Here is a 24,881-nt window from a genome sequence, read left to right as displayed (position 1 = left end):
GTGTGTCCGTGTGGCTGAAGGAGGTGATGAGGAGGTGCAGTGTGTCCCTGTGGGCTGAAGGAGGTGATGAGGAGGTGCACTGTGTCCGCGTGGGCTGAAGGAGGTGATGAGGAGGTGCACTGTGTCCGCGTGGGCTGAAGGAGGCGATGAGGAGTGTGTAGCTACAAAAATCTACATCAATTCAATTCTATTTTTTTAATTTTATATCATAAAGATACCTAAATACTGCTTTCCTTATTTCATAAATGTTTTTTTATGTTTCCTTAAGTTCCCAATATTCCTATAAGGCTCTGATCTTGTCCTACCCTCCTTACTATTCTCCTTAACCTCTCCCTTTCAAGAGAAGACTGCGCCCAGCAATCACTTTTGAGTAACACAGGTGGGCGTGGCTTCGTGGGTGTTTCCTGTTTCTTATTCAATCCGACAGGTTTTTGATCGGTCTCAAAATCAATCAGACTTCAGGGAATCATTCTGAATCATGACACAAGGGAGGAGGTTTGTGTGACAACCTCCAGATTTTGCCTCAAATAAACAATAAAAGAAACCCAAGTTTTAGTGAAACCCAAGTTAATCTTTCTTGGAGTAAATAAGTATTTTAACCATGCTATAAGAATAAGATTTAACCTGGCACTGGCTGAAATAGTTCCATTTAAATCTCACAGGGTTGTTCTTAAATCATTCAACTTTGGCTAGTTGGTCTTAAACAAAGTTACCTATAGAAGGAATCCTATGACCTGACAATTATTGTTTTAGTCTATGTAGGTGACTGATAAGTTTACAAATAAAAAAAATCACTTCAAGTTAGATGAGGGATTCTAGCTTAGGTACATACACACACATATACTACACTCCCCAGCCTTTATTAGGTACACCTGTCCAACTGCCCATTAACGCATGTAGACATGGCCAAGATGATCTGCTGCAGTTCAAACTGAGCATCTGATTGGGGAAGAAAGGTGATTTAAGTGACTTTGAACGTGGCATGGTTGTTGGTGTCAGATGGGCTGGTCTGAGTATTTCAGAAACTGCTGATCTACTGGGATTTTCACGCACAACCATCTCTAGGGTTTACAGAGAATGGTCCAAAAAAGAGAAAATATCCAGTGAGCGGCAGTTCTGTGGGCACAAATGCCTTGTTGATGCCAGAGGTCAGAGGAGAATGGCCAGACTGGTTCGAGATGATAGAACGGCAACAGTAACTCAAATAACCACACGTTACAACCAAGGTTTGCAGAACAGCATCTCTGACCCACAACACGTCAAACCTTGAGGGACTACAGCAGCAGAAGACCACACCAGGTGCCACTCCTGTCAGCTAAGAACAGGAAACTGAGGCTACAATTCATACAGGCTCACCAAAATTGGACAATAGAAGATTGGAAAAATGTTGCCTGGTCTGATGACTCTCGATTTCTGCTGCAACATTTGGATGGCAGGGTCAGAATTTGGCATCAACAACATGAAAGCATGGATCCATCCTGCCTTGTATCAACGGTTCAGGCTGGTGGTGGTGGTACAATGGTGTTCCAGCAGGATAACACGCCATGTCATAAAGCGCGACTCATCTCAGACTGGTTTCTTGAACACAACTCATGATGCTATTACGTCAATATGGACCAGACTCTCTGAGGAATGTTTCCAGTACCTAGTTGAATCTATGCCATGAAAGATTAAGGCAGTTCTGAAGGCAAAAGGGGGTCCAACCTGGTACTAGCAAGGTGTACCTAATAAAGTGGCTGGTGAGTGTGTGTGTATGAATATATATATATATATATATATATATATATATATATATAAAATCTTGAAAAAAAGAATCTAAACTAAATATCTTAGCTATTCTTTTGAAGAGAGTCTGGAATGATAAAGTTCTAATTTAAAAAAACAGGCTTGTTTTGTCAGCTATTAAAAAAAAAAAGGTTTCAATCCGATTCTCCTGGCACTTTAATGCTTCAGATGGGGACAGGATGTCTGTTTCTGTTTTCCTTTGTAAACAAACCAATAAGAGTTCAAGATTCTTGATTCCTGTTAGCATAAAGAATAATTTCCCAATATGTGAGTTTTTTGAGGTGCAACCTTGAGGAAGAGGGGTGAAGGGTTTTGTAACTGGAGGGGTGAGTGAGTTTTACGACTAGGCCAGTTTTTCACCGATCAGGAGCACTACATTTAAATATATATATATAAACCTGTGCTTTCAGACCGGTTTGGTGCATAACATTTCATGAGAAGTTCATCCGAAACATTTCACTCCTTTTTTTTTTTTTTTTTTATCTGTTCACAGGGCTGAAGATTTAAAAAAAAAAAATGATGTCAGCAAACAGTTCCACCCCAGCTGCCACAGTCGGTGCTGGGAATCCTTCCTGTGTGGACAATGAAACCTTACGAATCCCACTGGCAGTTCTCTACTCTGTAATCTGTGTCCTAGGACTCGCTGGGAACCTGTTGGCTCTTTGGGTTTTCTTCTGCGTTCCCTCCAAGAAGAACTCCGTGCGGGTGTTCCTGATGAACCTGGCCTTCGCAGATCTGCTGCTGGTGGTTTGCCTGCCCTTCAGGATTCACTACCACAGCCTGGGGAACAAGTGGACACTGAGCCCCGTGCTGTGTAAGGCAGTGGGTCACCTCTTCTACATGAACATGTATATCAGCATTACTCTGGTGGGGCTGATCAGCATTGATCGCTACATGAAGATCTACGGCAACACAGGGATGCGGCGCCGGCTGCAGTCCACAACATGGAGCACCGTTCTCTGTGTCGTCATTTGGATCATGGCCTTTGGTCTTTTAGTACCATTTGTGATCTCAACGAATTCCTCAGATTCAACCATGTAAGGCACAATACAATCTTCCATATTTATTGTCGAAAGGCAGGCAGTAATGATTTTTTCAGTCTGTCTGTTTGTGTGTGTTCATTTGTCTGTCTGTTGGCAAATTATCTCACGAACCACTGGATGGATTTGAACAAAACTTTCAGAAAAATAATCATTGGCTGTAGATCTACAACTGATTAACTCTTGGAGTCAAGCTGATTCAAGATGTCTGTCACAACCAACTGATCTCAAACAACAAAAAAGGCTATAACTCAATCAGTTTTAAAGAGACTGACCTAAAATACGGTGTGGTAGTAGCTGAGACTGATACCCAACACATTCTGAGCGCTTATAGATTGCACAAGATCGTTGTTTAAAAATTTGCCAATATCTATTGGACCTCGTCTGTCTGTTAGCAAAATATCTCATGAACAACTTGATGAATTTTAATGAAACTTTTAGAAAGTAATTATTAGAAGTATTTTTCCAGCTAACACAGTAGCCAACACAAAAATGGCTGTAACTGATTCAAATTTACAGATATTGAACTAAAATTGATGCGATACTAACTAAAATTTATATACAACACTTACTCTGAGCATAAAGTTATTTTCCAGGTAGGTAGGTACATTTATTTATATAGTACTTTCAGCACATGTTGACTCAAAGTGCTTTACAACACAAGAACAAAATTACAGACAGGTACAAGATACAATGATAACTAATTGTCTAAATAAGCTAAGCTAAACCAACAGATCTAAGCATGACTAAATGTACAGAACTAAACTAAGCTAAAACTAAAACTAACGGTACCGAACTATCTAAAAGTACCCCAGGCCCGCTATACAGCCGAAGTAAAACCAGACATATCTAAGCATGAGCTGAGACAGTCAAAAATAGTAGCTAAACTAAACAGATCTAAGCATGACTAAATGTACAGAACTAAACTAAGTTTGGCCAGGTTTGACCAAAATGGCTACAACTTATTTTTAACCTTATTTTTTAACATAAGATGATCTTAGTCTAAACTTTGGACATAAAAGGTGGTGGGTGGTATGCATTCATCCAAAATAAATGGTAGATATTTAGTTAGACTTTCAGTTTTTGTTTTAAAAACCCAACTGGGTTAAAAGGCTATACAGTATAATCTGAAAAGCTTCTTGTTTTTTTTTTTGTTTTTTTTAGGTGCTTTCACTACAGAAAGGTTGAGAAACTGTGGAAAGCCCACATCAACATCTGTCTGCTCATTGTCTTCTGGCTGGTCTTCATCTCTCTGATGGTCTTTTATGGAAGGATCGCCCATAAGCTCCTGAGGAGGTCACAAAAGAAACCAGACTTGCCCACAGCACCTCACTACAATCGAACTGCCAAGAAGTCTTTCTTCATCCTCTTCCTCTTCATCATCTGTTTTGTCCCGTATCACGTAGTCCGGGTGTTCTACATCCAAACCCAGATCACAGACACATTCTGTTACTGGCAGAATGTGGCAGACAAAGCCAATGAGATTGCCTTGGTGTTTTCTGCCCTCAACAGCTGCCTGGATCCCATCATGTTCTTCCTGTTGTCGTCTGCAGTGAGGAAGGAGGTTAGGCACTTTATAAGCAGCGTGTTTCACACGCAGGACATTTCTGGAGTTAGTAGAACTAGCTCCATAGCAGATATAGAAGGAAGGAATGACCATGGCCAGTTAAATAATATCCCAATAAGCAATTTCACAACGCATGAAACGTTGTAATAAAGAATGGATGAGCTTCAGAGAAAACAGCACCAGGAGTATAAACCTGAAGCCAGCAGTTTAAGTAGGAGCTCAGTGCCTTGAATATGTAAAATAAATATGTATATTATGTTACTTTGTAACAACAGACAAGGTCATAAACCTATCTTTACCACAGGGGCTCTCTCAAGTGCAGCTATTTGGCAAACATATCAAGCCCATTTGATCAGTGTTTTATCATTCACTGATGTTGTTTGAAGGTGTTTTCCTGCTTGTGTAGTTTACCAAGTTTTCTGTTTAACAAATTCAGTGGGCTCACACGTCTGGGGTGAAACGTTTCAGTATGTTTTCTTTTTTTATACTTCAGCTGATAGAGGTTTCAGACACAAGACAGTTTTTTTCAAATCTCCTCCCCTTCACTGTAAATTCAGCAGCAAGACCTCCTTTGATTTGAAGTACCTTTAAATTTTATTTACCTTCACCCTCCTAAAGAGAGCAAACAAAGCCCACGTAACTTTGGGACAATTTGACCCAAACACCTCAGGAGGGCCTTAATTTTCACTGATACATGCTGTAAGTAAACAGTTTGTACAACATTTCAAGTGGGGTATTAGCTGGTCAGGCGCCCTGCTCAGATTTGCACGACCATCCTCAACCATTTTTACTCTGACAGTTTGTCCCTGATTGAAGGTGATACCTGCTCTCGCTGGGAACTTATTTTCCCTCCTAAAGAAGAAATATAATTCTTACCCCTCCATTCATCATCACTTCTATCCGAGTCCAGTATGGGCTAAGCAGTAAGGAGAAGATCCACTCTTGCACTGGGCAGTCTGCCTAATTGCCATGTAAACATGGTTTATGTGACACAAAAACAAATCCAAGTTGCAACAAAATCTAAAGATTTGTTCCAACTGCAACTTTTTTAGGACTAATAAAATAAAATAAATCCATCAAAAGTTTAACCTGTACACCTCGAGGCCATCAAAGGCACAAATCTGTTCAATTAGTTCAGTGTTCAGCACAACTGCACACATTCGAGTGAATGCATGAATGATTAAAGTATTTTTAAACAAAGTGAGGTTGTAACTTATTTTATAGATTTGGTGTGGCTTAGGACAAACCAGGTAATGATAGAGCAGGTCTTTCCCTTGACTTTAGCCTAACTGTAAAAAATTAAAAAAAAAAAAAAAAAAAAAAAGAACTTACCATATTTTCCAGACTTTAAGGCGTACTTAAAAGCCTTTGATTTTCTTAAAAAACAACAGCGCCTTATAATCCAGAGCTCCTTATATATGTAAGAAGTCATAATGTTTTAGTACAACTTTGGTAAACTACAAAGCCACACCGCTTGCAGCATTAGGGCTCAGTTATAGTCGCGCTTTGTAGTTCTGACAGGGCTGTGTGCGGACCTGAGCGAGTGCTGTAGGCGTTTACACTTGACGCTTATGTCGGTGCAGTATTCTTCCATGAGTTTTGAACCATTTGATTATCTTTATGATCTCTCATAGAGGGATCGTATAAATGTTGATACAGGCGAACCAGCTCCGCTAGAGCACCGAAATCATCTATTTTGAACAGAGCATGGCAAGTGCAAAGTTACAAAAATTGGGAGGTGCACAACGATGCGCTTTATATATGACAAAACTTTGAAAATGGACCACTCATTAACAGTGCATCTTATATTCCAGTGCACCCTATAGCGCAGAAAATAAGGTAAAATAAAATGGTTATGTCATGTTGTTCCTGCAAACATAATTCCTGAGAGAGTGAATTCAACAGTGTAGATCTTGCCATGCAGGCAAAGCAGAAAGAGACATTCAATTCTTTCTTTCCTCTTTCATTCTTTCTAACTAGTCTTCAAATATATAGAGACATACCTGAAATAACAGAAAGACATACGTTAAAGGTTTTGTAGGGTGACACTGTGCTTAAAGTGATAGTTCAACAAGTGGGATTCTGTGGAAAAACTGTGAACAGTTTTTCTTACCTGTTGCAGATAGGGCTGTGAACAATTTCAGTTTGTAAAATTAGAGTTTAAATCTGACTGGACTGATGGGTCATGATGAAGACCACAGTGAACAACTCCAATCTTAAAAGTTTCATTTTGGTTCATGCAAATCCAATTTTATAATAAATAGCAATTGAATTATTAAATATATTATTTACATAAAATTCTAAAGATATTGAAAAATGCAAACAGCAGCAGCTAGCTATAGTATTTCCAGTGCAGCCTGGGGCACTTTATGCAGGAATATTATATTTCTACACAAATATCTATGTAATGTAAAAAGGGTTAGTGTATAAAAGGTTTTTAAAATAATGTTTGAATGAACCACAGTAACATTTTTGAGACAAATTATTTTAAGATGGCAGCAATCCACTTTGGTCTTGGTCCTGCTCAAACTAGCTGTTCGCTCACCAGTTCAGTCAGAACTAAACTACTTCTCCAAACTTAGGTCGATCACAGAGCTATCTACAACAGGTAAGATATTAACTGTTTACAACCTTTCCACACAACCCCCTTTGAAAGATTTCAGCTGTCATTACAAAAAACAAAATTAAGGTGAATGTAAGTGTTTAAAAACAGTTTCAATGGACAAAAACATCTGTCACATTTTTAAACATTTTTATTTTCTGAAAATAACAACAAAACAAAGACCCGCTGTTCTGGAACTTATTTGTATTTAATTACTATATGTGAACACAAGAAAGTAGAGAAACATAAAAATGTGGCTTGAAGACAGTGGTTAGGCTTTTTGACACAACAATACCATTCAATATTTACTTTTTTTTACAAGAAGACTGTCTTACAATAAATTATGTTTAGACAGAAATTTAGTCCAGATTTCAGAAATAGTAAACAATAAACATGGTTTGGTTCAGTTTTAAATAGTGTAAACTGAGCTTTAAACTAGTTCTTGTAATGCGTGAACGTCCGTGTGTGAATTTAATTTTTGTGTTATGTGGTGTGGGTGTTGGTGGATAAATTTCGATTAAATGTATAAAAAAATTCTTTTTTACTGAAATGCATTTTTTAATAGTTTTTTTCCTTTATGACATACATAAATTGTAGAACAATTAATCATCTAGTTTGTATCTGAATGTGTTTATGGTTTTGTACATTAACACATATTGTTGACCAGCAGACAGAAATCAGACAAAGTTATGTCCATCTGACATACCTCTACTGTCAACTTCTACTAAATAAATAAAAAAAATGCTGTGTGACTCTTCAGGAGGAAAGTGTTTAACAAAAAATGTCAACCAAATGTTCAGAAAAATGTATTTCAAATATAAATTGTGTTTATAAGCTCACGGTGAGGACAATTTGCAACTTTTCTTGTAAAATATTACTGTTTTGCAAATGTCATGGTTTTAAAAGTTAATTAAAGTAAAGTTATTTTCTTTTTGTCACAACTGTTTTACATTTACATTTAATGCTAAAAAAAATGGAATTCATTTTGTCTCTGTGTTTGTTATTATAGACGTTTCAGTAGGATGGAAGTAAGGAACCTTAAAACTAATACAACTCTTCTGATTTTTTCAGCTGGAACCTAAAGGCAGAACTCTGAACCAAACACAGAGAAATTTGGGTTTTCTGAGTCTTCTATAGTTTCTTCCATCAGTCAAACCTCCTGTATTTACCACCACCTTAAGTCAACTGAAAGCAGCTCTAATAGATTTACAAAAACACTGGAGACATCAGATACAGTGGTAGATAAAGACTAATAGAAACTGATAAAGAGAAAAACACATTAAACACACACAAAAACTAGAATAAAACTGTTATATAACAGGTTATACTTTTTCTTAGAAAGCTTCAACCTCCAACCTGTGGTTCTGGGGCCACGTGCAATGACTCTTTGTAGCTTTGACCAATAACAACATGGAAATGAATATTATTGATATTCCACATCAGAAAAGGCTAGTTTTAGCAGTTTTCCTGCTCTTTTCTTATACAAATATGAAACGTCTGTGACAAAATGATTTTTATGACACAAGGAGCAAAACATAGTGATCATATCATGCTAGTAGTTTGTTAGCCTGTTAGCTGCTTTGTAGTCCAACATTCAGACAGTGACAGTAACTACATTTTTGAATACGTGTAAGACAAGTTGTCAAAAAGAAAAAAACAGAAAGTGCAGTTTTGCAAATATATCAAAGAAACAAGAAACTTAATGTTTTTTTTCCCTTTGTCCTAACAACTAAGATACCAATAAATATCAACCATTTATTATAAATGTTTTATAAAGTAACAGTTGTTTTTCTGTAGTATTTACATAACAACTATCAAGCTGAATTATCTGAATCACTTGCTGTTGTAAGCGAAGTATGAAAAGTGTTTCTGTGTCTGTGTACATGTCTTTGTTTGTCTGTCGTATTAGCAAAATATCAAAAAAAATATCACTGGACAAAATGTAGTCAAACTCCCGAAAAGTAATCACTGAATGTACATTTACAACTCATGACCATTTGGAAAAAAAAGGTCAATTCAAGATGGCTGCCTCACCTAATAGACTTTAGCCAATACCATTGCTAGTTTTGGTGTGGAATTAGCTGAGAGGGATTCTCCACACATTATGTGAGCACTAACACATCTATCAGGATGTCACAACTTTGCAGTGACAATAAGCATGTCCTTTAAAAGACTTGACCAAAACAACTACAACGCTGTTCTTCCACATCATGAGACGATTGTAGTCTAAAATTCTTTGTTCATAGGCAGTGGGTCATATGCATTCTTTCAAGGATTGCTAGTCTATTAATTATTTCAAGGGGTCACCACAACAACTGGGCAGAAAAGAGGCTCCAATGGGCTGGAAGTGACATGCAGGCTGCCACCTGATTAGCACAACTCTAGCATGCTTTGTGGCTCTGGACACATTTTTAAGAGAGCAAATGAGCAAAAATGACTCATTTGATAGTAAAAGCTGTAAATCCATAATTTAGGTCTTATCGTTTAAGCTTGACATAAATTTTTGTCTATGCATCTCTCAATTAGTTAATAAATTCAAAAAAACACTTTTCTTCGTAACAAAAATACAAATAAAAACGGTGTCTCTGGGCTTAGTATCAGGTTCTGATAAGTAAACAATAGAAAATCAAGATTTTAAGTGTGAGGACAAAGTTTCCGTGAAGTGTGGCAGAATGACTGAAAAACAGGTTTCTTTGCAATCGAATTCTAAAACAGAAAAAAAGGAAAAGGAAGTTCACAAAACATATAAATGATCTTGCACCAGAGCAGCTCATGCTTGCTTACTTGCACCTGAGCTCTGTGTGGTTGTGTTTAGTGACAGAGGAAGTTGAAGTCTATTTTAAAAAGAGGGTGATGGACGTCACACCGCACATACAAGAAACCACTTCAGTAATGATCACATGTGCTGGTATAAAGACGAAGTGGAAGTAGCTACAGAAACATTTAGAACCGAGTTGGCTCCTGAACAATACCTTTTTTTGCCAGTATCTGTGAACATTTATACTTGGAGGGAAGGATCTTTGTCAGAGCTGCTGTCAGTGGTATGTAAAACACAAAGTGAGCTGTTAGTTATGTGGGTGAAACAAAATTATTTGCTGAAATGCTACATTGTATTAGTAATTTTAAGAAACCATAATGATTATGGTATATAATTTTACATATAATATATTTTACACCTGATAAATAGAAGACTTAAATGTTGTTTTACCATGTGATTTTTTTAAAATATGATGAATCTGGGGCAGCACAGTGGTGCAGGGGTTAGAGCTGTTGCCTACCAGCAAGAAAACCACAAGACTGCTTCCCAATGTTGAGCCTTTCTGGTTGGAGTTTGCATGTTCTCACATAGTTTTACTTTACCGGGTACTCTAGTTTACTCTCTTAGACCAAAAACATGCATGTTAGGTGAATATCTAGAATATAAAATTGTCCCTAGGTGTGAGTGAGAGTGTGAATGGTTGATTGTCTCTATGTGGCCCTGTGATAGACTTGTGACCTGTCAAGGGTGTCCCCTGCTTCTTGCACCAGCTCCCCATGATCTGGAAAAGAAGAAGCGGGTAAAGAAAATGAATGAATGGATGGATGGATGGATGGATGGATGGATGGATAGATGGATAGATGGATGGATGGATGGATGGATGGATGGATGGATGGATGGATAGATGGATAGATGGATGGATGGATGGATGGATGGATGGATGGATGGATGGATGGATGGATGGATGGATGGATGGATGGATGGATGGATCAGATCTTAGTCCACTGTGTTTCTGAAATGCACACTTCTTGGAGCTCAGGTTGCAGCTACATAAAAATGTACCTGTAATCACACATGCACGGCAGTTCTGAAATTCTTTGTAGAAACTCTTGTGCCAGGAAATTCATGTCAAATTGACTCATAAGTCTTGGGCAAGACCTTGTCGGTTGGTGACACTCACAGTGACAGTTCATGTTAATATGCTGATAACATCCGCAACTTTTTAACTTTAAACACAAACTGAATATTTCTAGTTCTTTGTGTTGGTCTGTTGAGTAAAAAGACAAAAATGTGTGTATTTAGTCGCCTGGTCATAACTGATACTGCTCATATGCTGGTGTAGATTCTCAGTCATCTAGGCCATGGTAAATTCAAAAAAGGTTAGAAAACAAAAACAACTGGAATAGAAGTCCAGTTGATTTTGTTTTTCAACCTTTTTGAAGATACTGCTCATACTTTAAACCAAGATCAGACTGTTACAAACATACATCACATACTGTATGCTGTAAGTTTTGACCAGATTCTCAAAGTGAAACTGGATTTGTTTCTATAAATTCCTCATGCTCAACAACACAATTATTCAGTGGATTGTGGAGATATCCTGTATGCTGATGTTTTTAAACCACACGTCTACCACACTCAGTCACCACTGGGTTCTGCTAATGTGGGATGACATCTAGGGGACATGAGCTGCTGAGCGATGATGGCAACAACAGGAACCCATTCCTGACAACGTCCTCATGTTTAAATCACAAAATATGCTGGGCTTTAAGAAGCTTGCTTATGTAAACTTTGACATCAAAAACAGCAAAGGCACATAAGTGGTGAGAAACAAACTGAAGTCAGACCAATGTACGTTAATAGCGTATGGTGCAGAAAGACTTATGTGGGGCCTGACAATGCTCTAAACTTAAGCTATAATGATAAAATATATATTAGTCATAAGACAAAAACACAGCCTTTGTTAGTTGACTTTGACTCAAGTTATTAGTAGTCAGGGCAGTGTTCTTACCTAAAATATAGAAAATAATATGCGATATCTGAAGGGATGAAATCAACTTTTCAAAATAGCAAAACAGGCATTCCACAACTAGCTGAAGTTTATGGAGAAGCTTGTCAGATAAACAAAAAAAGAAGAGAATTACAATAATCTAGATGAGATGTGACCAGAGTATGGACCAGAACACCATTGGTGTTAGGTGTAAGAGATGGAAGCAGACAAGAGATGTTTTGTAGGTGGAAATAAGCTGACTGACTGATATTATTAATTTGGGAGTAGAAGGATAGGGTGCTGTCAAGAATAACACCCAGACTCCTAACTTGGAGAAAGAGAGAAACTAAAGAGTTGTCAATGTGAAAAGAGAAGTTGTTAATCCTGGAGAGGGAGGATTTTTTTATCACTGTTAAGTTAAAGAAAGTTGTTGGAGAACCAGGACCTAAATTCCTAAAGACAGTTGGTGAAGGAAGTGGGAAGAAGAGATTAATTGGGTTTAGTTGATTGGCAAAGCTGTATCTCATCTGCAGAACAAAACTAAAACTGAATGTTATTTTTACAGAATATGTTGCCAAGGGGAAGGATGTAGATAATATATAGAAGAAGCCCAAGTACAGAGCCTTGGGGTATGCCAGAGGAAAAGGAGTAAGGTTGGGATGAAAATGTTTTGAGCTGAATAAACTGAGTACCAGAGAGATAAAATTTAAACCAATTTAGTGGCATATTTCTATGGAGGCTAACTTGTCAATGAGGATGACAAAAATCAAAAAGAATGAGACTGGAAAATAGTCCAGAATCACCAGCCATGAGGTGGTCATTGGTGTTTTTTTACAAGGGCTGTTTCAGTGCTATGTAATGGGCGATAACTGAAACTGAGATTATTTACAGTGAGATGATCATGAACCTGAGATCCAACTTTTTTTTTTAGGAATTTTAAAAAGGAAATGGAGATTAGAAATTGGATGAACGTTATTAAAGTTAATGAGGTCTGCACCAAGTTTCTTGAGAATTTGTATAACTGCAAAAAATTTAAGAGATGAAGGGACAGTACCAGAGGAAAGGCAGGAATGAACAATGTCACTTTTTAGAGTCAGGGAATGAATGTAAGCTTTAACCAGATTAGTGGGTATGGGATCAAGCTGGTAAGTAGATGGTTTTGATTTCCTTAAAAAGTTAGAGATATCAGTTGCTAAGAAAAGTTTGAGAGTCTGTGAAAAAAAGGGATTTGAAAAGTTGAGAAAGGAGATGTGGACAAAATGTGAGGAGCTAATTGCTGATAAATACTATCGATTTTTGTATTAAAAAAAGCCAGAATTGAGAGAGAGGTGGATGCAGTTTTGTTAACCAAGTGGAATAATGCTTAGGCTTGTCAGGATAACAAATTTTGCTGGGCGATTAATTGTCTCCAAAATTATTGTGATAAATGATAATATCATTTGGAGGCCGTTTTAAACTAATCTAATGATAATGACATAATAGTGCAAGTACATCCTCTCAAAGATTAATAAACTTTACTTTCAAAAGAACACTTAACACTGGAACTGGAACCCAAAATAAACAAAACAACCAAAAACAAAAATAAAATGGACTGTCGGTCTCCGTTAACAAAAAATGCACGTGAATAAAAACTAAATACAAAAAAAATAAATAAACGGAAATAAAAACTACATTCAACCAAAATAGTACGGATTATTAAGTCTGTAAACTATATAGCCCTTCAGAAAATAATAATCATTAGTTTTGTATAGAGAAGACAAACAAAACTGGCAGTTTTAGAAACAAAAAGTGCAAACTAACAAAAGCACACATCTCCGCGCATGCTTGTTCAGGGCTCATAACCGCCGCGCTGTGCTCGCGCTGCAAGTGAACTACAGACACTGAAAGGTCAAACAACGTGTTTCGGCGAAGTTAACCCACTGTTTTTCTAGTGTGATAGATAGACAGATTCTGTTATGGACAATATAGACAATGTGTGAAAAAAAACAAATAAATAAATACTTATCTACTAACAGAATTGTTTATAGGGGCAAATATTTCTCATTATAAAACATCATTCTTTTAGGAATAAAATGTGCTTATAATACCATAATACAGAAAATGTCAAGCAAGAATGTGTATGATACTCAAAAAAAAAAACAATTTTAGTTTTTCTTGTGAAAACATTTCATAAACAGTTTATACGCCCCATCAGATGCTCTGTTAATCTGGGGAAACAGTATCTGACAGCCTTATATCACCCATCAGATACCCATTGCAAAAGAGAGGGTCAACTTCGCCAAAACACATTGTTTGAACTTTCACGGTGTCTGTAGTTCCTTTGCAGCGTGAGACCACGTGGCGGTTACGAGCCCTGAACAAGCACGCGCGGAGACGTAGGGGGAACCGTATCTAATGGGAGAACGCAGCTCGACATAACAACGGCTTGCAAAGGTTCAGTAGTTCGCCTCGGTCATTTGGTTTAAATCCGAAATGTGCTCCCACACCGCTGCTGTTACGTTCAACTAGTTCCATTTCATTTTTTCACCAATATCAAACAGTGTTTTTTTAGCTTGCTCACTCCTCTCGGGCGCTAACGCTGCAGAGGTATAAGACGATGCGCCTTGGCTGGCTACCTGACGTGATAGTTCCCGCCCCCCTTACGCTCAGGAAATGAGAAAGGGAGGGGTCAGTGAAGAGCACCGGAGTGGAGCCTTTCGTCCTCCAGTGTCTTCAGGAGAAAGAGAGAGAGACACGAAGAAACTATAATGCCGACAAATGAAAATGAAAATTTAATTTATTGTGTGATTAATTGATTTATCGCGACAGGCCTAATAATGCTTGTGTATTCCCATTTCCTTGTCTGATAAAATCTGTATATGAGTAGCAAGGCCACCTGATTTTGATAACCTCATCAAACACAACATATTTTGATACCATTAGATAGATCTTTTAAAGACAAATCCAACATAATATGAATTTTTAAAATTGGTCTACTGGTTACTAATTTATTGTCAAAAAATTATCATCAGAATCAGTCTAAACTGATACAATTCTTAAAATAGGCAGCAATAGAAAGTCCTGTGTTTAACTTCCTGGAATTTCTGTTCGCACACCAGGCTGAAGCTGAGGAATTGCTCTGACTGGCTGTGAATTTTCAGATTATTCCTTCATGGATAACACATGAGCAAAGCAGTTGAAAGTGTCGGATCCTGCTCGCATATTTTTAATGTATTTTATAAAATGTGTAATTTCATCCGAGTTGAGAAATTAATGAATTAGCTTGAGCCCTTGTAGAGTAAAAGGTGATTCTTAAACATATCCTCCTTCCGTGAGTCCAGTTTTTCTGTATAGCCATTACAGCTGACGGCCCTTTGCTTTCAGTTGACGGAGTTCAGATATAAATCAAGGTGTGGAGTGTGTGAAAGAGATACACTAAGTTTTTTTAAAAAGCCAGGGTGTCCAGAAGATTGTGAGATTGTGAAGGCAATTATTGCAGTGGGAGAGTAGTTCATCAGCAATAGATTTGTAGTTGATACTTTGAAGATTTGCAATACTATTATCAAGTCCAGTTAAGTTGATGTTATTGCAAAATTAAATCCCACGAGATGGTTTAGATATGGAGAGAGCAAAGGTAACATCAAAGGAAATAAGCATATGATCAGAGATGGTTAGGAGAACGGTTAAGGAATTACAAGGAGTCACACCAGAGCAGCAGAGGTCCAGAGTATGCCCCTTTGAATGGCTGGGGAAAATTATAAACTGTTGCAACCCAAAATGGTCTAAGCAGGATATAAAATCTTTAGTGAAACAGTCATTAATTTTACCAAAGTGCACATTAAAAACACTAAGCAAAATAATCTCTGGAGAGGAAAAAAATGTGAGTGAGAAATGTAGATAATTCACTGATAAAAATCAGAACAGAATTTAGGTGGACTGTAAACTGTGGCTACTATGGTTGGCAAAGGTCCATTCAGTTTTATGGCAATAGATTTAAATGACCGGTAACTTGCCACTGAAACAAGCAAGACTTCAAAATATTGCTATAGATCATCACAAGACCTTCTCCACGGTCTGAGACACGGGGTTTACAGGTGGAAACAAACCCAGGGGGAGTGGCGTCATTCACCTGGGAAAAGTCATTCAATTGTTGCCATGTTTCTGCTAGACACAGTAGGTCATACTTGTGGTTACTGATGGCATCCTGGAGAATATGTCCTTTGCCCAAAAGTGAGCAAATGTCAAATAATCCAAAGTGAAGATCACTGGGGTTGCCTGTCTTTGCAGCACTAGCAGACCTGGCTAGGTCCGCTAGATCACTGTGGTCTACTCTCCTATGGGATTCTCTCAGTTGATGGCAAGACAAAGACCAGATGGAGTTGATGGAAGTGGAGTCATCAGTGATGAAGCTACTTCACAACCCACAACAGATATATTTTCAGCAAGGACAAGTGATGTCTGGGTAGAGGTGTAATGTCTACGGTGGGACAGCTGGTATGAAGTGGAGTTTCAGAAACTAAGCACTCCAGTATTGGAGCAGGGCAATTGAAACGTTTGTCAGGAGCAGCACAGCAGAGAAGACAAGTATAGTCCAAACTGTCAAACTATTCTGGCTCACGTGAATTTAAATAGCAGGAGTAGTCAGTGGAGGAATTAGGACGCCACAAATCGGCTACTAGAGAGTGCCACATAAACTTGAGATTTTTTTGTATAGTATAGTTTAATGCCAAATAAAACGGCCAATGCAAAGTAGACATAAGAAAACCATCACAGATACAGTTAAAAAGTAGGTTAATAAAAGAAAAAAAGCACTTGAGAGCAGCAGCAATTTGCACCAGAGTTCACTCAGTCCAACACAAACCCTATTGGTAACTTTTCTCAGGATCTGTTTCTTGGTTGTTAGTTCTACTGTGTGTGTTTAACAGTTTTGTTTTATTTGTTTTGTTATTGAGTTTAGTTTCTTTTTTAGTTTTTATGATTTTTTATGTTCAGTTTTTGTTCCCTACGTTTTCCTCTGTGCTATCAGCCCCTTTCCTTCCTTAGTCAGGATTTTCCATAGTCAGCCTGCTATACCCATCTGTTCCCTGTCAGTATTTGTCACCTATCTTCAATCTTCTAATTTACCCTAGTCCATATAGTCTGCCAGTTTCTCTTGAGTGGATCATTGTTGCTTCTATGCACTGTCTAGCTCTCCTTGTGGTTTTGCATGTTTGCTGCCACACTAGCCTTTTTCTTTTAACAGATCTTTAAGTTTTAATTGAGCGCCTTGTGTCAGCCTTCACTTTTGGGTTCATCCTTCCTCAAATTATTTTATTTTCTTACATGTGTTCCTATTTTTCTTTTGTCCTTATTTGTATTATTTAATTTGTGTATGTGTGTGTATGTCTGAAATGCCTAGTTTTATTGTCGAATTTTTAAGGATACTTTTCTGTTTTTAGAAAATTCAGTTTTTTGTGTAAAAAGAACTGGGTTTTTAAATAGGCCTGACTAGAAATCCTCAGCACACAACAACAGTTGCATTGTTTTACCATGTAACAGTTTTTTGTGCTGTACTTGATTTAAGTAAATTAATAAAAACAGAACACCTTATCCTGTTTCTAATTTCAAACATTTTAGTTCTCACAGAGATAATTTTGAAACATGCAAAATAACCACTACTTTCGACTTCTGACTCTAGTTACATACGAGGTCATGTCAGCATCAAAGTTAGGGTGGGGCAACGTTTGAATGTGAATAATTCTGGTTCTGATTCCGATTCCTTGTTTCGTTTCCAGTTCCTAACAAGTCTCAATTCTGATTCTTTAAAGATTATATGCTGTAACCTTTCTGTGGCTCTCTTCAGTTTGTTACACAACATCTTTCTCTTGGATGATTAGCACATTATGTAGTCTGGTCAACTTCCTGTCTAAAGTTAGCAATTTTAGGTTGTTTGTTTATGAAAAATTACATGGGCTAATGTTAGCTGGGTATTTGCATTTGACTTGACCCACAGTTTTATGTTATAGTATAACTTGTTAGCTGCCTCAGTGTTTGTATATACATTTTACTTTTGTCGCCACCATTTACTTTGAAACCCCTCCACACATGAACGTTATGCTGCTGTAAGATGGTATCAGGTACTGCGGTACTGGAATACTTTTACGAGTATGAGTACACCCACTAGGTATCAAACGGATACCTGATACTGGTATCAGTAACTGTGCATCCCTTCTTTTATTGAAGGAGATTTTCTGAAAATAAAACTTAAGTGATGTTTATATTCTTACAGATCAAATGGAGAGCTCGTCGTTCAGACCTCCATCTTATAACTCCTCCTTCGCCCTCTGTCCCACTGCTGCAACAAGCTTCTTCCTCCCTTCCATCTACATGGTCCTCTTCATCACCGCTCTACCAGGCAACGCAATGTCTCTGTGGGTGTTCCTGCGTCGCATCTCATCCATCTCTCCCACCCACGTTTACTTAGCCAACTTGAGCATCTCCAACCTGTTGATGTCCATCATCACACCCTTTCTTGCAGCATACTTTGCTAAGGGTTCGGCATGGGCTCTGAGAAGCATCCTGTGTCAGATAGTCCTGCATGGAATCACCCCTGTGCTCCACATCAACATCTACATTAGCCTTCTGATCCTTGCGTGGGTGGCCCTCAGCCGCTTCGCAGTCCTCATTCGGAACACCCACGCCTCCAGACCAAGTGCTTGCATCAGCCTACTGCCTCATGGCTTCTTCAGCCGCCTCACACAGGTCTCCTTTGCAAATGCTGTATGTGCCACGGTGTGGGTGGTGTCGGTGGGGGGCATTGTGCCGGTGACTGTTTACTACTCGGTGAATGAGGCTATGAAGAGCAGAGAGGTTGGTGACCAAGGGGAAGGTAAATGTGTGGATTTGTGCTACAGCCCTGCAGTGGAACTTGGAGGCAGTGTGTCCTCAAGTCTCAGCATCGCTACCATAACAGTGTTCTTTGTGTTCTACCTGTTGGTGCTTCTGTCGTATGTGACATTGCTGAGGCACATCAGACGATCTCGCCTCAACACAGAAGTCAGCACCTCACAGAGCCTGCTGGGTCGAGTCTTCAGGAACATTGTGGTTATACAGGTGATTACCAGTTTGGTTAGATCTGAACACAATTTCATTCTTTTAATTCCACAACTTTGAAATTAACTACAACACTGTGCAAAAGGCTTGAAGCAAAATTAATTTAGTTTACATATTGTTCCAAAAGCCACATTCTTTGAAAATCTTAAGAGTATCTTGACCAGTAGGTTCCTGAGGCTTTTCTATGGACTTTAGCTCATTTTGAAATTTATTTCAGTCCAGTCCTTGCATATGTCAGTTTTCAGAGGAACTGGTTTTAATCATTTACCACAAAAATGCTCCTAAACCCAAAGAATGAAGTTGGGTCGTCTATACACAAAACAACTCAAAGTCAAATTTTACTTGGATCTTTGGATACACTGATAGAAGCAGAATAAAAGCAAATATTTCTTTTGTTTAGTTTTCTTGCATTTAAAAAAAACTATAATAATTGGCTATTTGACATGAATAAAATAAAGAGGGATTAGCTGTTGGATTCCTAAGGAGCTATTATCTGAAATGTTGGCTTACAGTAGATCAGTGGTGTCCAATCCTGGTTCTGGGGTCCACTACCCTGCATGTTTTAGTTGTTTTACTGCAGCAGGTCTTTATGTTCTGCAGAGGCCTGTTGGTCACTTAGTCATTCAAATTAGGTGTGTCAAAGCAAAGAAACATCTAAAACATGCAAGACAGTGGTCCCCCAGGATCAGGATTGGACACTACTGTAGTAGATGAATAAAAAATGATGCATTTTTGAAGGCTGGATGATGATTTATCTTTCAGGTCTTGTTTCAGATCTTTGCTGATTTGTAATTTACCATGTCTTAAAGACAGGACTTTCAGATACTGTTTATCTGCTGCTGCTTGTTTTTATTCAACCTAACACACAATACATCCTGCTGCCAAGTTTTCAGCTTTGGAAATCACCAGTTTATGCAAAAATACAAGTTTATATCTCTTTGAGTGTTTTTATTCTAAATGTGATTTATCTAAAGAAATGGTAACAAATTATGTCTTTTTAACTAAGGCCCAAAAGATCTTATTTAAAAAGGGTCCAAAAATTTCTATCATACGTTGATAGAACACTGCTTTCTTTTTTGAGTTTAGGAGCTTTATTGTCTAAATGATTTAGAAAAAAAATCCGAAAATGGTCAGACACAAGGACTGTAATGACAATGAGTAAAAAATAGCAACCAATGATAAAGAAAAAAAATTGTTAGGAAAGTGCAATGAGCTATTAATTAAGCAAATTATGAAAGATTTAAAAAAAAAGCTTCAATACTCTGAAGCAAAACAAGGAAATAAGAGAATAAGACTTTTGCACAGTATGGTTTTTGCAATGATTGATATATACTACATGCTGTAAACATCAAAATAAATAGAAGAATTGTTTTCCATAATATCTTGAGTGATTATTTGTTTTGAACAAACTTTTTGCAGATTGTTCTTTCAGTTTGCCTGCTGCCATTTCACATATACAAACCCATCTTTATCACTGTGGCTCATGGTCAACCTGACCTGCTGCACTACACTGGCCCTGATGACTGCAGCTGTCATCCCCTCAACATCTACATTGAGGTGATCTTTCACATGTGTGCCTTTTTTTCTTGATAAATGCAGATCACATCACCTTCTCTACTCCTCTCTCTTTAGGTAAAGAACTTCCTGCTCCTTCTCGCTGTTCTTAGAGGCTCAACTGACCCTGTGATGTACTTCCTGTTGGACAGGACCTTTCGTTATCAAACCCTTAGTCTTTTAAGATGCAATCAGGGAGACTCTAAAAGAAAACCCATGGTTTGGTCAACAACAGGAAGTGTCAATCAGAAGCCTGAACATCTGGGGGAGGAAAATGTAGTCTCATCCACAGTGGAGTCAGGGTTTGGAAGGACTTCATAAATGAATACAAATAAAATAGGCCTGGACCACTTGTTATGTAAAAAATTCCATATCATCTCAAAATATTTGTAAACTGCTCCAGTCAACAAATTCCAGTTCACACCCACAATGCGCTGGTGAAACCTAGGTGAGTCTCCTGTGATTGTGATTGGATCCCATGTCCTGCAAACCAAACCCTTTTTCACAAATCAGTTAATAATAACAACTAATCATTATTTTAAAAAAGCTGCCTGTTAGATTCAAACACTGTACAGAAGTGGGATGAAGATATGACCTCGATTCAAGAAGTCATCTGTAAAAATAGATAACCACACAGCCTCTGTCACACGCAGTAAGGTGTGTCAAGCAAACAGAAATGTAGGGGTACTATTGGTACTGCCTAAACCTAAGTTAAACATAAATCTTCAATGACCTCAGAAATGTTATAGGCTCAAACAAAAATAATTACAGATCTGTCTTAGTCACTTTATTTCAATGTAATAGATGGTTTATGATAAAAGAATGTGCACATGAATTTGATGATGTCAAGATTAATGTGAGAGAACCTCTCCTGAATGAACAACGTCAATGTGAAGAATTTAAATTCTGCACTTTTCATTCTGAATCAGTTCCTTAAAAGAATAATAATAAAAAAATCAGAATTGCACCAAGCCATTCTGTGCACTAAAAAAGCAACAAAATAAGTCTGTAATAGATCTACAGGCTGTGTGCCCAACATCACACACTACTCTTTTTCATTGAAATCTTCAATAAACTTTTGAAAGGAACAGATGGAGAATGCAAACATTTCCTGGTGAAGAATAAATTGAGGCTTTCAGAACTTACAAGTCAACCTTGAAGCATTTACACCTAAAATGTAAAAAGAAAACCCAAAACAACAAGAACGAGAAGGTTATTAAAGGTTATTAAGCATTGTGTCCACAAAGGTTAAAAGCAGCTCTTTCTCTGTAAAGCAAAACTATTATTTTCTATTTTCTGGATGCGGTGGGTGCCCTATTACATGTGATACAGTATGACAGGTCCATGATGGTTTTGAGCATGTATAAAATGTCTGTAAAGAGGTCATGAGGATTTTTAATGTGGTGGCAGCCAATCAGGGTGTTGGGTGGAATGGGTGGCAATTGTAGCGTACCCATGACATGGGGTTAGAGCTCACTGGTGTGACTTGGTTGTGAAGAATCTGAAGCAAGATCAGAAACATTGGCCTCATGTCAAGATTATGGCTACATCACACATATACCGCATTGGGTATGCATGAAAGTTTGACGTAACTTAAAATGATACATTGCACCTGTAACCACTAATCTATGCTCTCTATGTGACAATAAATACTGCACCACACTCTGTTGTTTATTTGTCTTTTGAACCCAGGCAGGACGCACTTCTCATTATGGCCCTTCACCTGCTTCTTCTCATGCTAATAAATTTGAATCTGAATTATAAACAAGGACTGATGGTGGAATCCCAGAAACCTCCCTTATAAATAGGAAAAATATGCAGACTGTGATAAGGTGTGATGTGTGACGTCCAAAGAGCCGCTGAGGTTCACAATTATTCAGCAACTCATCAGTGAGTGGATGAATACCCGTAAAATATAGTTTAGTGGGTTTGAATTAATTGTTCAGACTGGCCAGAAAATACCACTAAAGTTTCATTTTTTGGCTTCCCGAAAGATAAAAACCTTCCTTAGATATGCATCCATAAGCTCTGATGTGAAAATTACCATCAGAACTCTGGTTCGGACCACTTCATGGAGAAGCGCCGCTCTGATCCTCGTTAATGCGGTGGACTGGCTTCATGTCAAAAAAACCCAGGTCCTTTTGCCACGAGCAGTCCTAACTATCTTTAATTTTAAAAGAAAGGCAAATGTAGAGGAAGACATCGCCACAGAGAAGGAGACGAGAAACAGGAAGTTTTACTTCAAACATGACATTGTGAACATGCGCTGTCATTAAAAGGTCTGAGCTGCTTACAGACTGACAGCCTGAGATCTGTTTGTGATTCAGAGCAGTTTGTTATTGATGAAAAAATATAGATAATCCATGAGTGATTAAACAAATGTCATAGTCTGAAACTGCTGTGGATTAGTTTACTCTGGTGTGCGAGCACATGAACGATATTCTCAAGCACGTTCATGTTTTTAACGAGTTAACATCCGGTTAGCATTGAGTTAGCAACGTTAGCTCTCTCCTGCCGTTTTTATGTTGACTTGCAGCATTGTGTAGTGATGTCAATGCAATGATCTGGGGGTAATCGGTTCTCTCCATTCCACATTCCCAATTTGGTTGTTATGTGCATTGTTTTGCCGACCATGATGGTCCTGGTAATCATCAGAATCCAAATCTGAAGATTTTCATCTGATTCTGGAGATCCAGCAGTCGGTTCAGGTTCATACTGGTATTTTTGTATATCCATTACTACAGCAATGTCTCCCGGCATTTCTTCATATTAAAAAAAGGCTTCTTCTTCTATTTCCACTAGTAAACAACCGGACAGTAGCAGCGTTCTTGGCTGGTCAGGGCACAGTGCTTGTCATGAACCCAGGACGGCAACTCCACTCCACAAATCAGCCACTTCAGAAATTATTGACTAAAACGCTAAAAACAAGTTATTTAAGCTTTAGGTCAGAAAAATGGGTCCCTGGAACGTTGTATCAATGTGTTTGACTAAATAACATTCATGAAATGTCAATTGTTTTGGGATTTGATTTTAGTTCACCTGACCAGGGCGAGACCTGGGTGTGACAGGATTGCGGGCGTATTTGGTAGAATCATAGTGAGAACGCTTTTGAGGTACAGGGCGCAGAGAGAGAGGGCAAGAGAGCATCTTAGGGAGATTTTTCTTTTTTTAAATGAAATGCCTAGCATTCCTTAACAGAATGCATAACACCCGTCGCCATTTGTGCCAAAGTCTTAGACTAAGATCAACATATGTTGAGAAACGAATTCAAAATAAGTTGTAGATGTGCATCCAAAGATTGCTTTCTGAAATTTAAAAAAAAAAACAAAACATGCAGTGGTTCATGAGATTATTTTTCTAATAGTCAGAGTTGACTCCAATAAATAATGGCAAAAGTTTAAATATATATCTAGTATATCTAGTGCCATCAGTTAGCATTTAGAAATTGTGTTGAGGATGACAAGCACACTAAATTTTAGCTTTAAAATGGTCTGAGATATAGCCATGTTTTGTGTGTTCTAAAGTTGCTTAGCTGCAATCTCATCTTTTTAGGTTGACTCTTATCTTCGATGGCAGAAAATAGAAACCTATTTGGCAAGTACTAAGAGTTTAACCATGTCATGATTGCCTTCACATTAAAAGAGGTTTTCCAAGCTTGGTGCAGTCTCATTAGCCTTGAAGGTCATGGAGAGCATGCCATGGTTGTCATCCAGTGTGACGGGGCCTAAGCAGAAGTGACAGTATATCTGAGGCATGACATTCGGTGCGTGTTTAACATAAAGCTGCTTCTCTCAGTTCCTTTTAACCTTTCTGCTGTAATGACTTCAGACCTGCATGCTCAAATGTGTTTCCTGCTGTAGTCATTTTTGGACCTTCTCTTTCTATACATTCTGTCTCAGGTGCTGTTTTTTTATGTATTACAGCTTGCAGGAGTAAATAAAACACAATGTTTTTTGTTTTTTTTTCAAGAATACAAGAGTTGTTTGTAGAACCACTGTCATGTGCAACAACGGGCTATAAATATTTGATATCCAAGTGTCACAAACCTTGTTCAGTAATTGTGTCTAAATTATAAATGAGGGATTCCCGTGTGTACTGGAGATGTGCTGGAGGGGTGTGTGTGTGATGTGTAGTAGGAGAACTTCCTGATGACAGTGTTTTATGAAGAGTAGTTCCTTTAGATGTGTGTCCTCCATAGGAGCTTTGGTAGCTCTTATACAGGGGTGCAGAGAAAGAGATACTGTACCTTGCTGTGTGCCTCCCCCTGTCTCCCCTGTACACTTCCCCAAAGACTAACACAAACCAGAGAATAAAAAGAAAAACAAAAAACAAAAAAGCAAGGGAGAAGAAATTCATAGTGAGTGAAGGAATGAATAGAGGAACCCTGTAAATATACAGGTGCTGGTCATAAAATTAGAATATCATGAAAAAGTAGATTGATTTCAGTAATTCCATTTAAAAAGTGAAACTTGTATATTATATTCATACATTACATACAAACTCATATATTTCAA

General features: G+C 38.0%; 3 protein-coding genes across 14 annotated transcripts in view; 2 read left to right on the top strand and 1 right to left on the bottom strand.

The window, feature by feature from the left end:
* LOC108243547 (probable G-protein coupled receptor 34) overlaps positions 1 to 5,735 on the top strand; it is a 10,626-nt gene extending 4,891 nt beyond the window's left edge. The window contains exons 2-3 of the mRNA XM_017429073.3: positions 2,279 to 2,822; positions 3,990 to 5,735. Coding sequence (XP_017284562.1) covers positions 2,302 to 2,822; positions 3,990 to 4,539 — 1,071 coding nt within the window. The 5' untranslated portion in view covers positions 2,279 to 2,301 and the 3' untranslated portion in view covers positions 4,540 to 5,735. The remainder of the gene's footprint in view (positions 1 to 2,278; positions 2,823 to 3,989) is intronic.
* caska (calcium/calmodulin-dependent serine protein kinase a) overlaps positions 1 to 24,881 on the bottom strand; it is a 253,773-nt gene that overhangs the window by 101,069 nt on the left and 127,823 nt on the right. The window lies entirely within an intron of this gene.
* Positions 9,642 to 22,029, top strand: LOC108243546 (probable G-protein coupled receptor 82). Its single transcript, XM_017429072.3, has 4 exons — positions 9,642 to 10,035; positions 17,990 to 18,813; positions 20,233 to 20,370; positions 20,446 to 22,029. Exons 2-4 carry the CDS (start codon positions 17,995 to 17,997, stop codon positions 20,686 to 20,688), a joined length of 1,200 nt encoding a protein of 399 aa, XP_017284561.1. The 5' UTR covers positions 9,642 to 10,035; positions 17,990 to 17,994; the 3' UTR covers positions 20,689 to 22,029.

Source organism: Kryptolebias marmoratus, linkage group LG6 (genome assembly GCF_001649575.2).
Source record: "Kryptolebias marmoratus isolate JLee-2015 linkage group LG6, ASM164957v2, whole genome shotgun sequence".
Classification (NCBI taxonomy): domain Eukaryota; kingdom Metazoa; phylum Chordata; class Actinopteri; order Cyprinodontiformes; family Rivulidae; genus Kryptolebias; species Kryptolebias marmoratus.
Note: the sequence above shows the minus strand (reverse complement) of the source record. Positions and strands in the feature narration are given on the sequence as shown.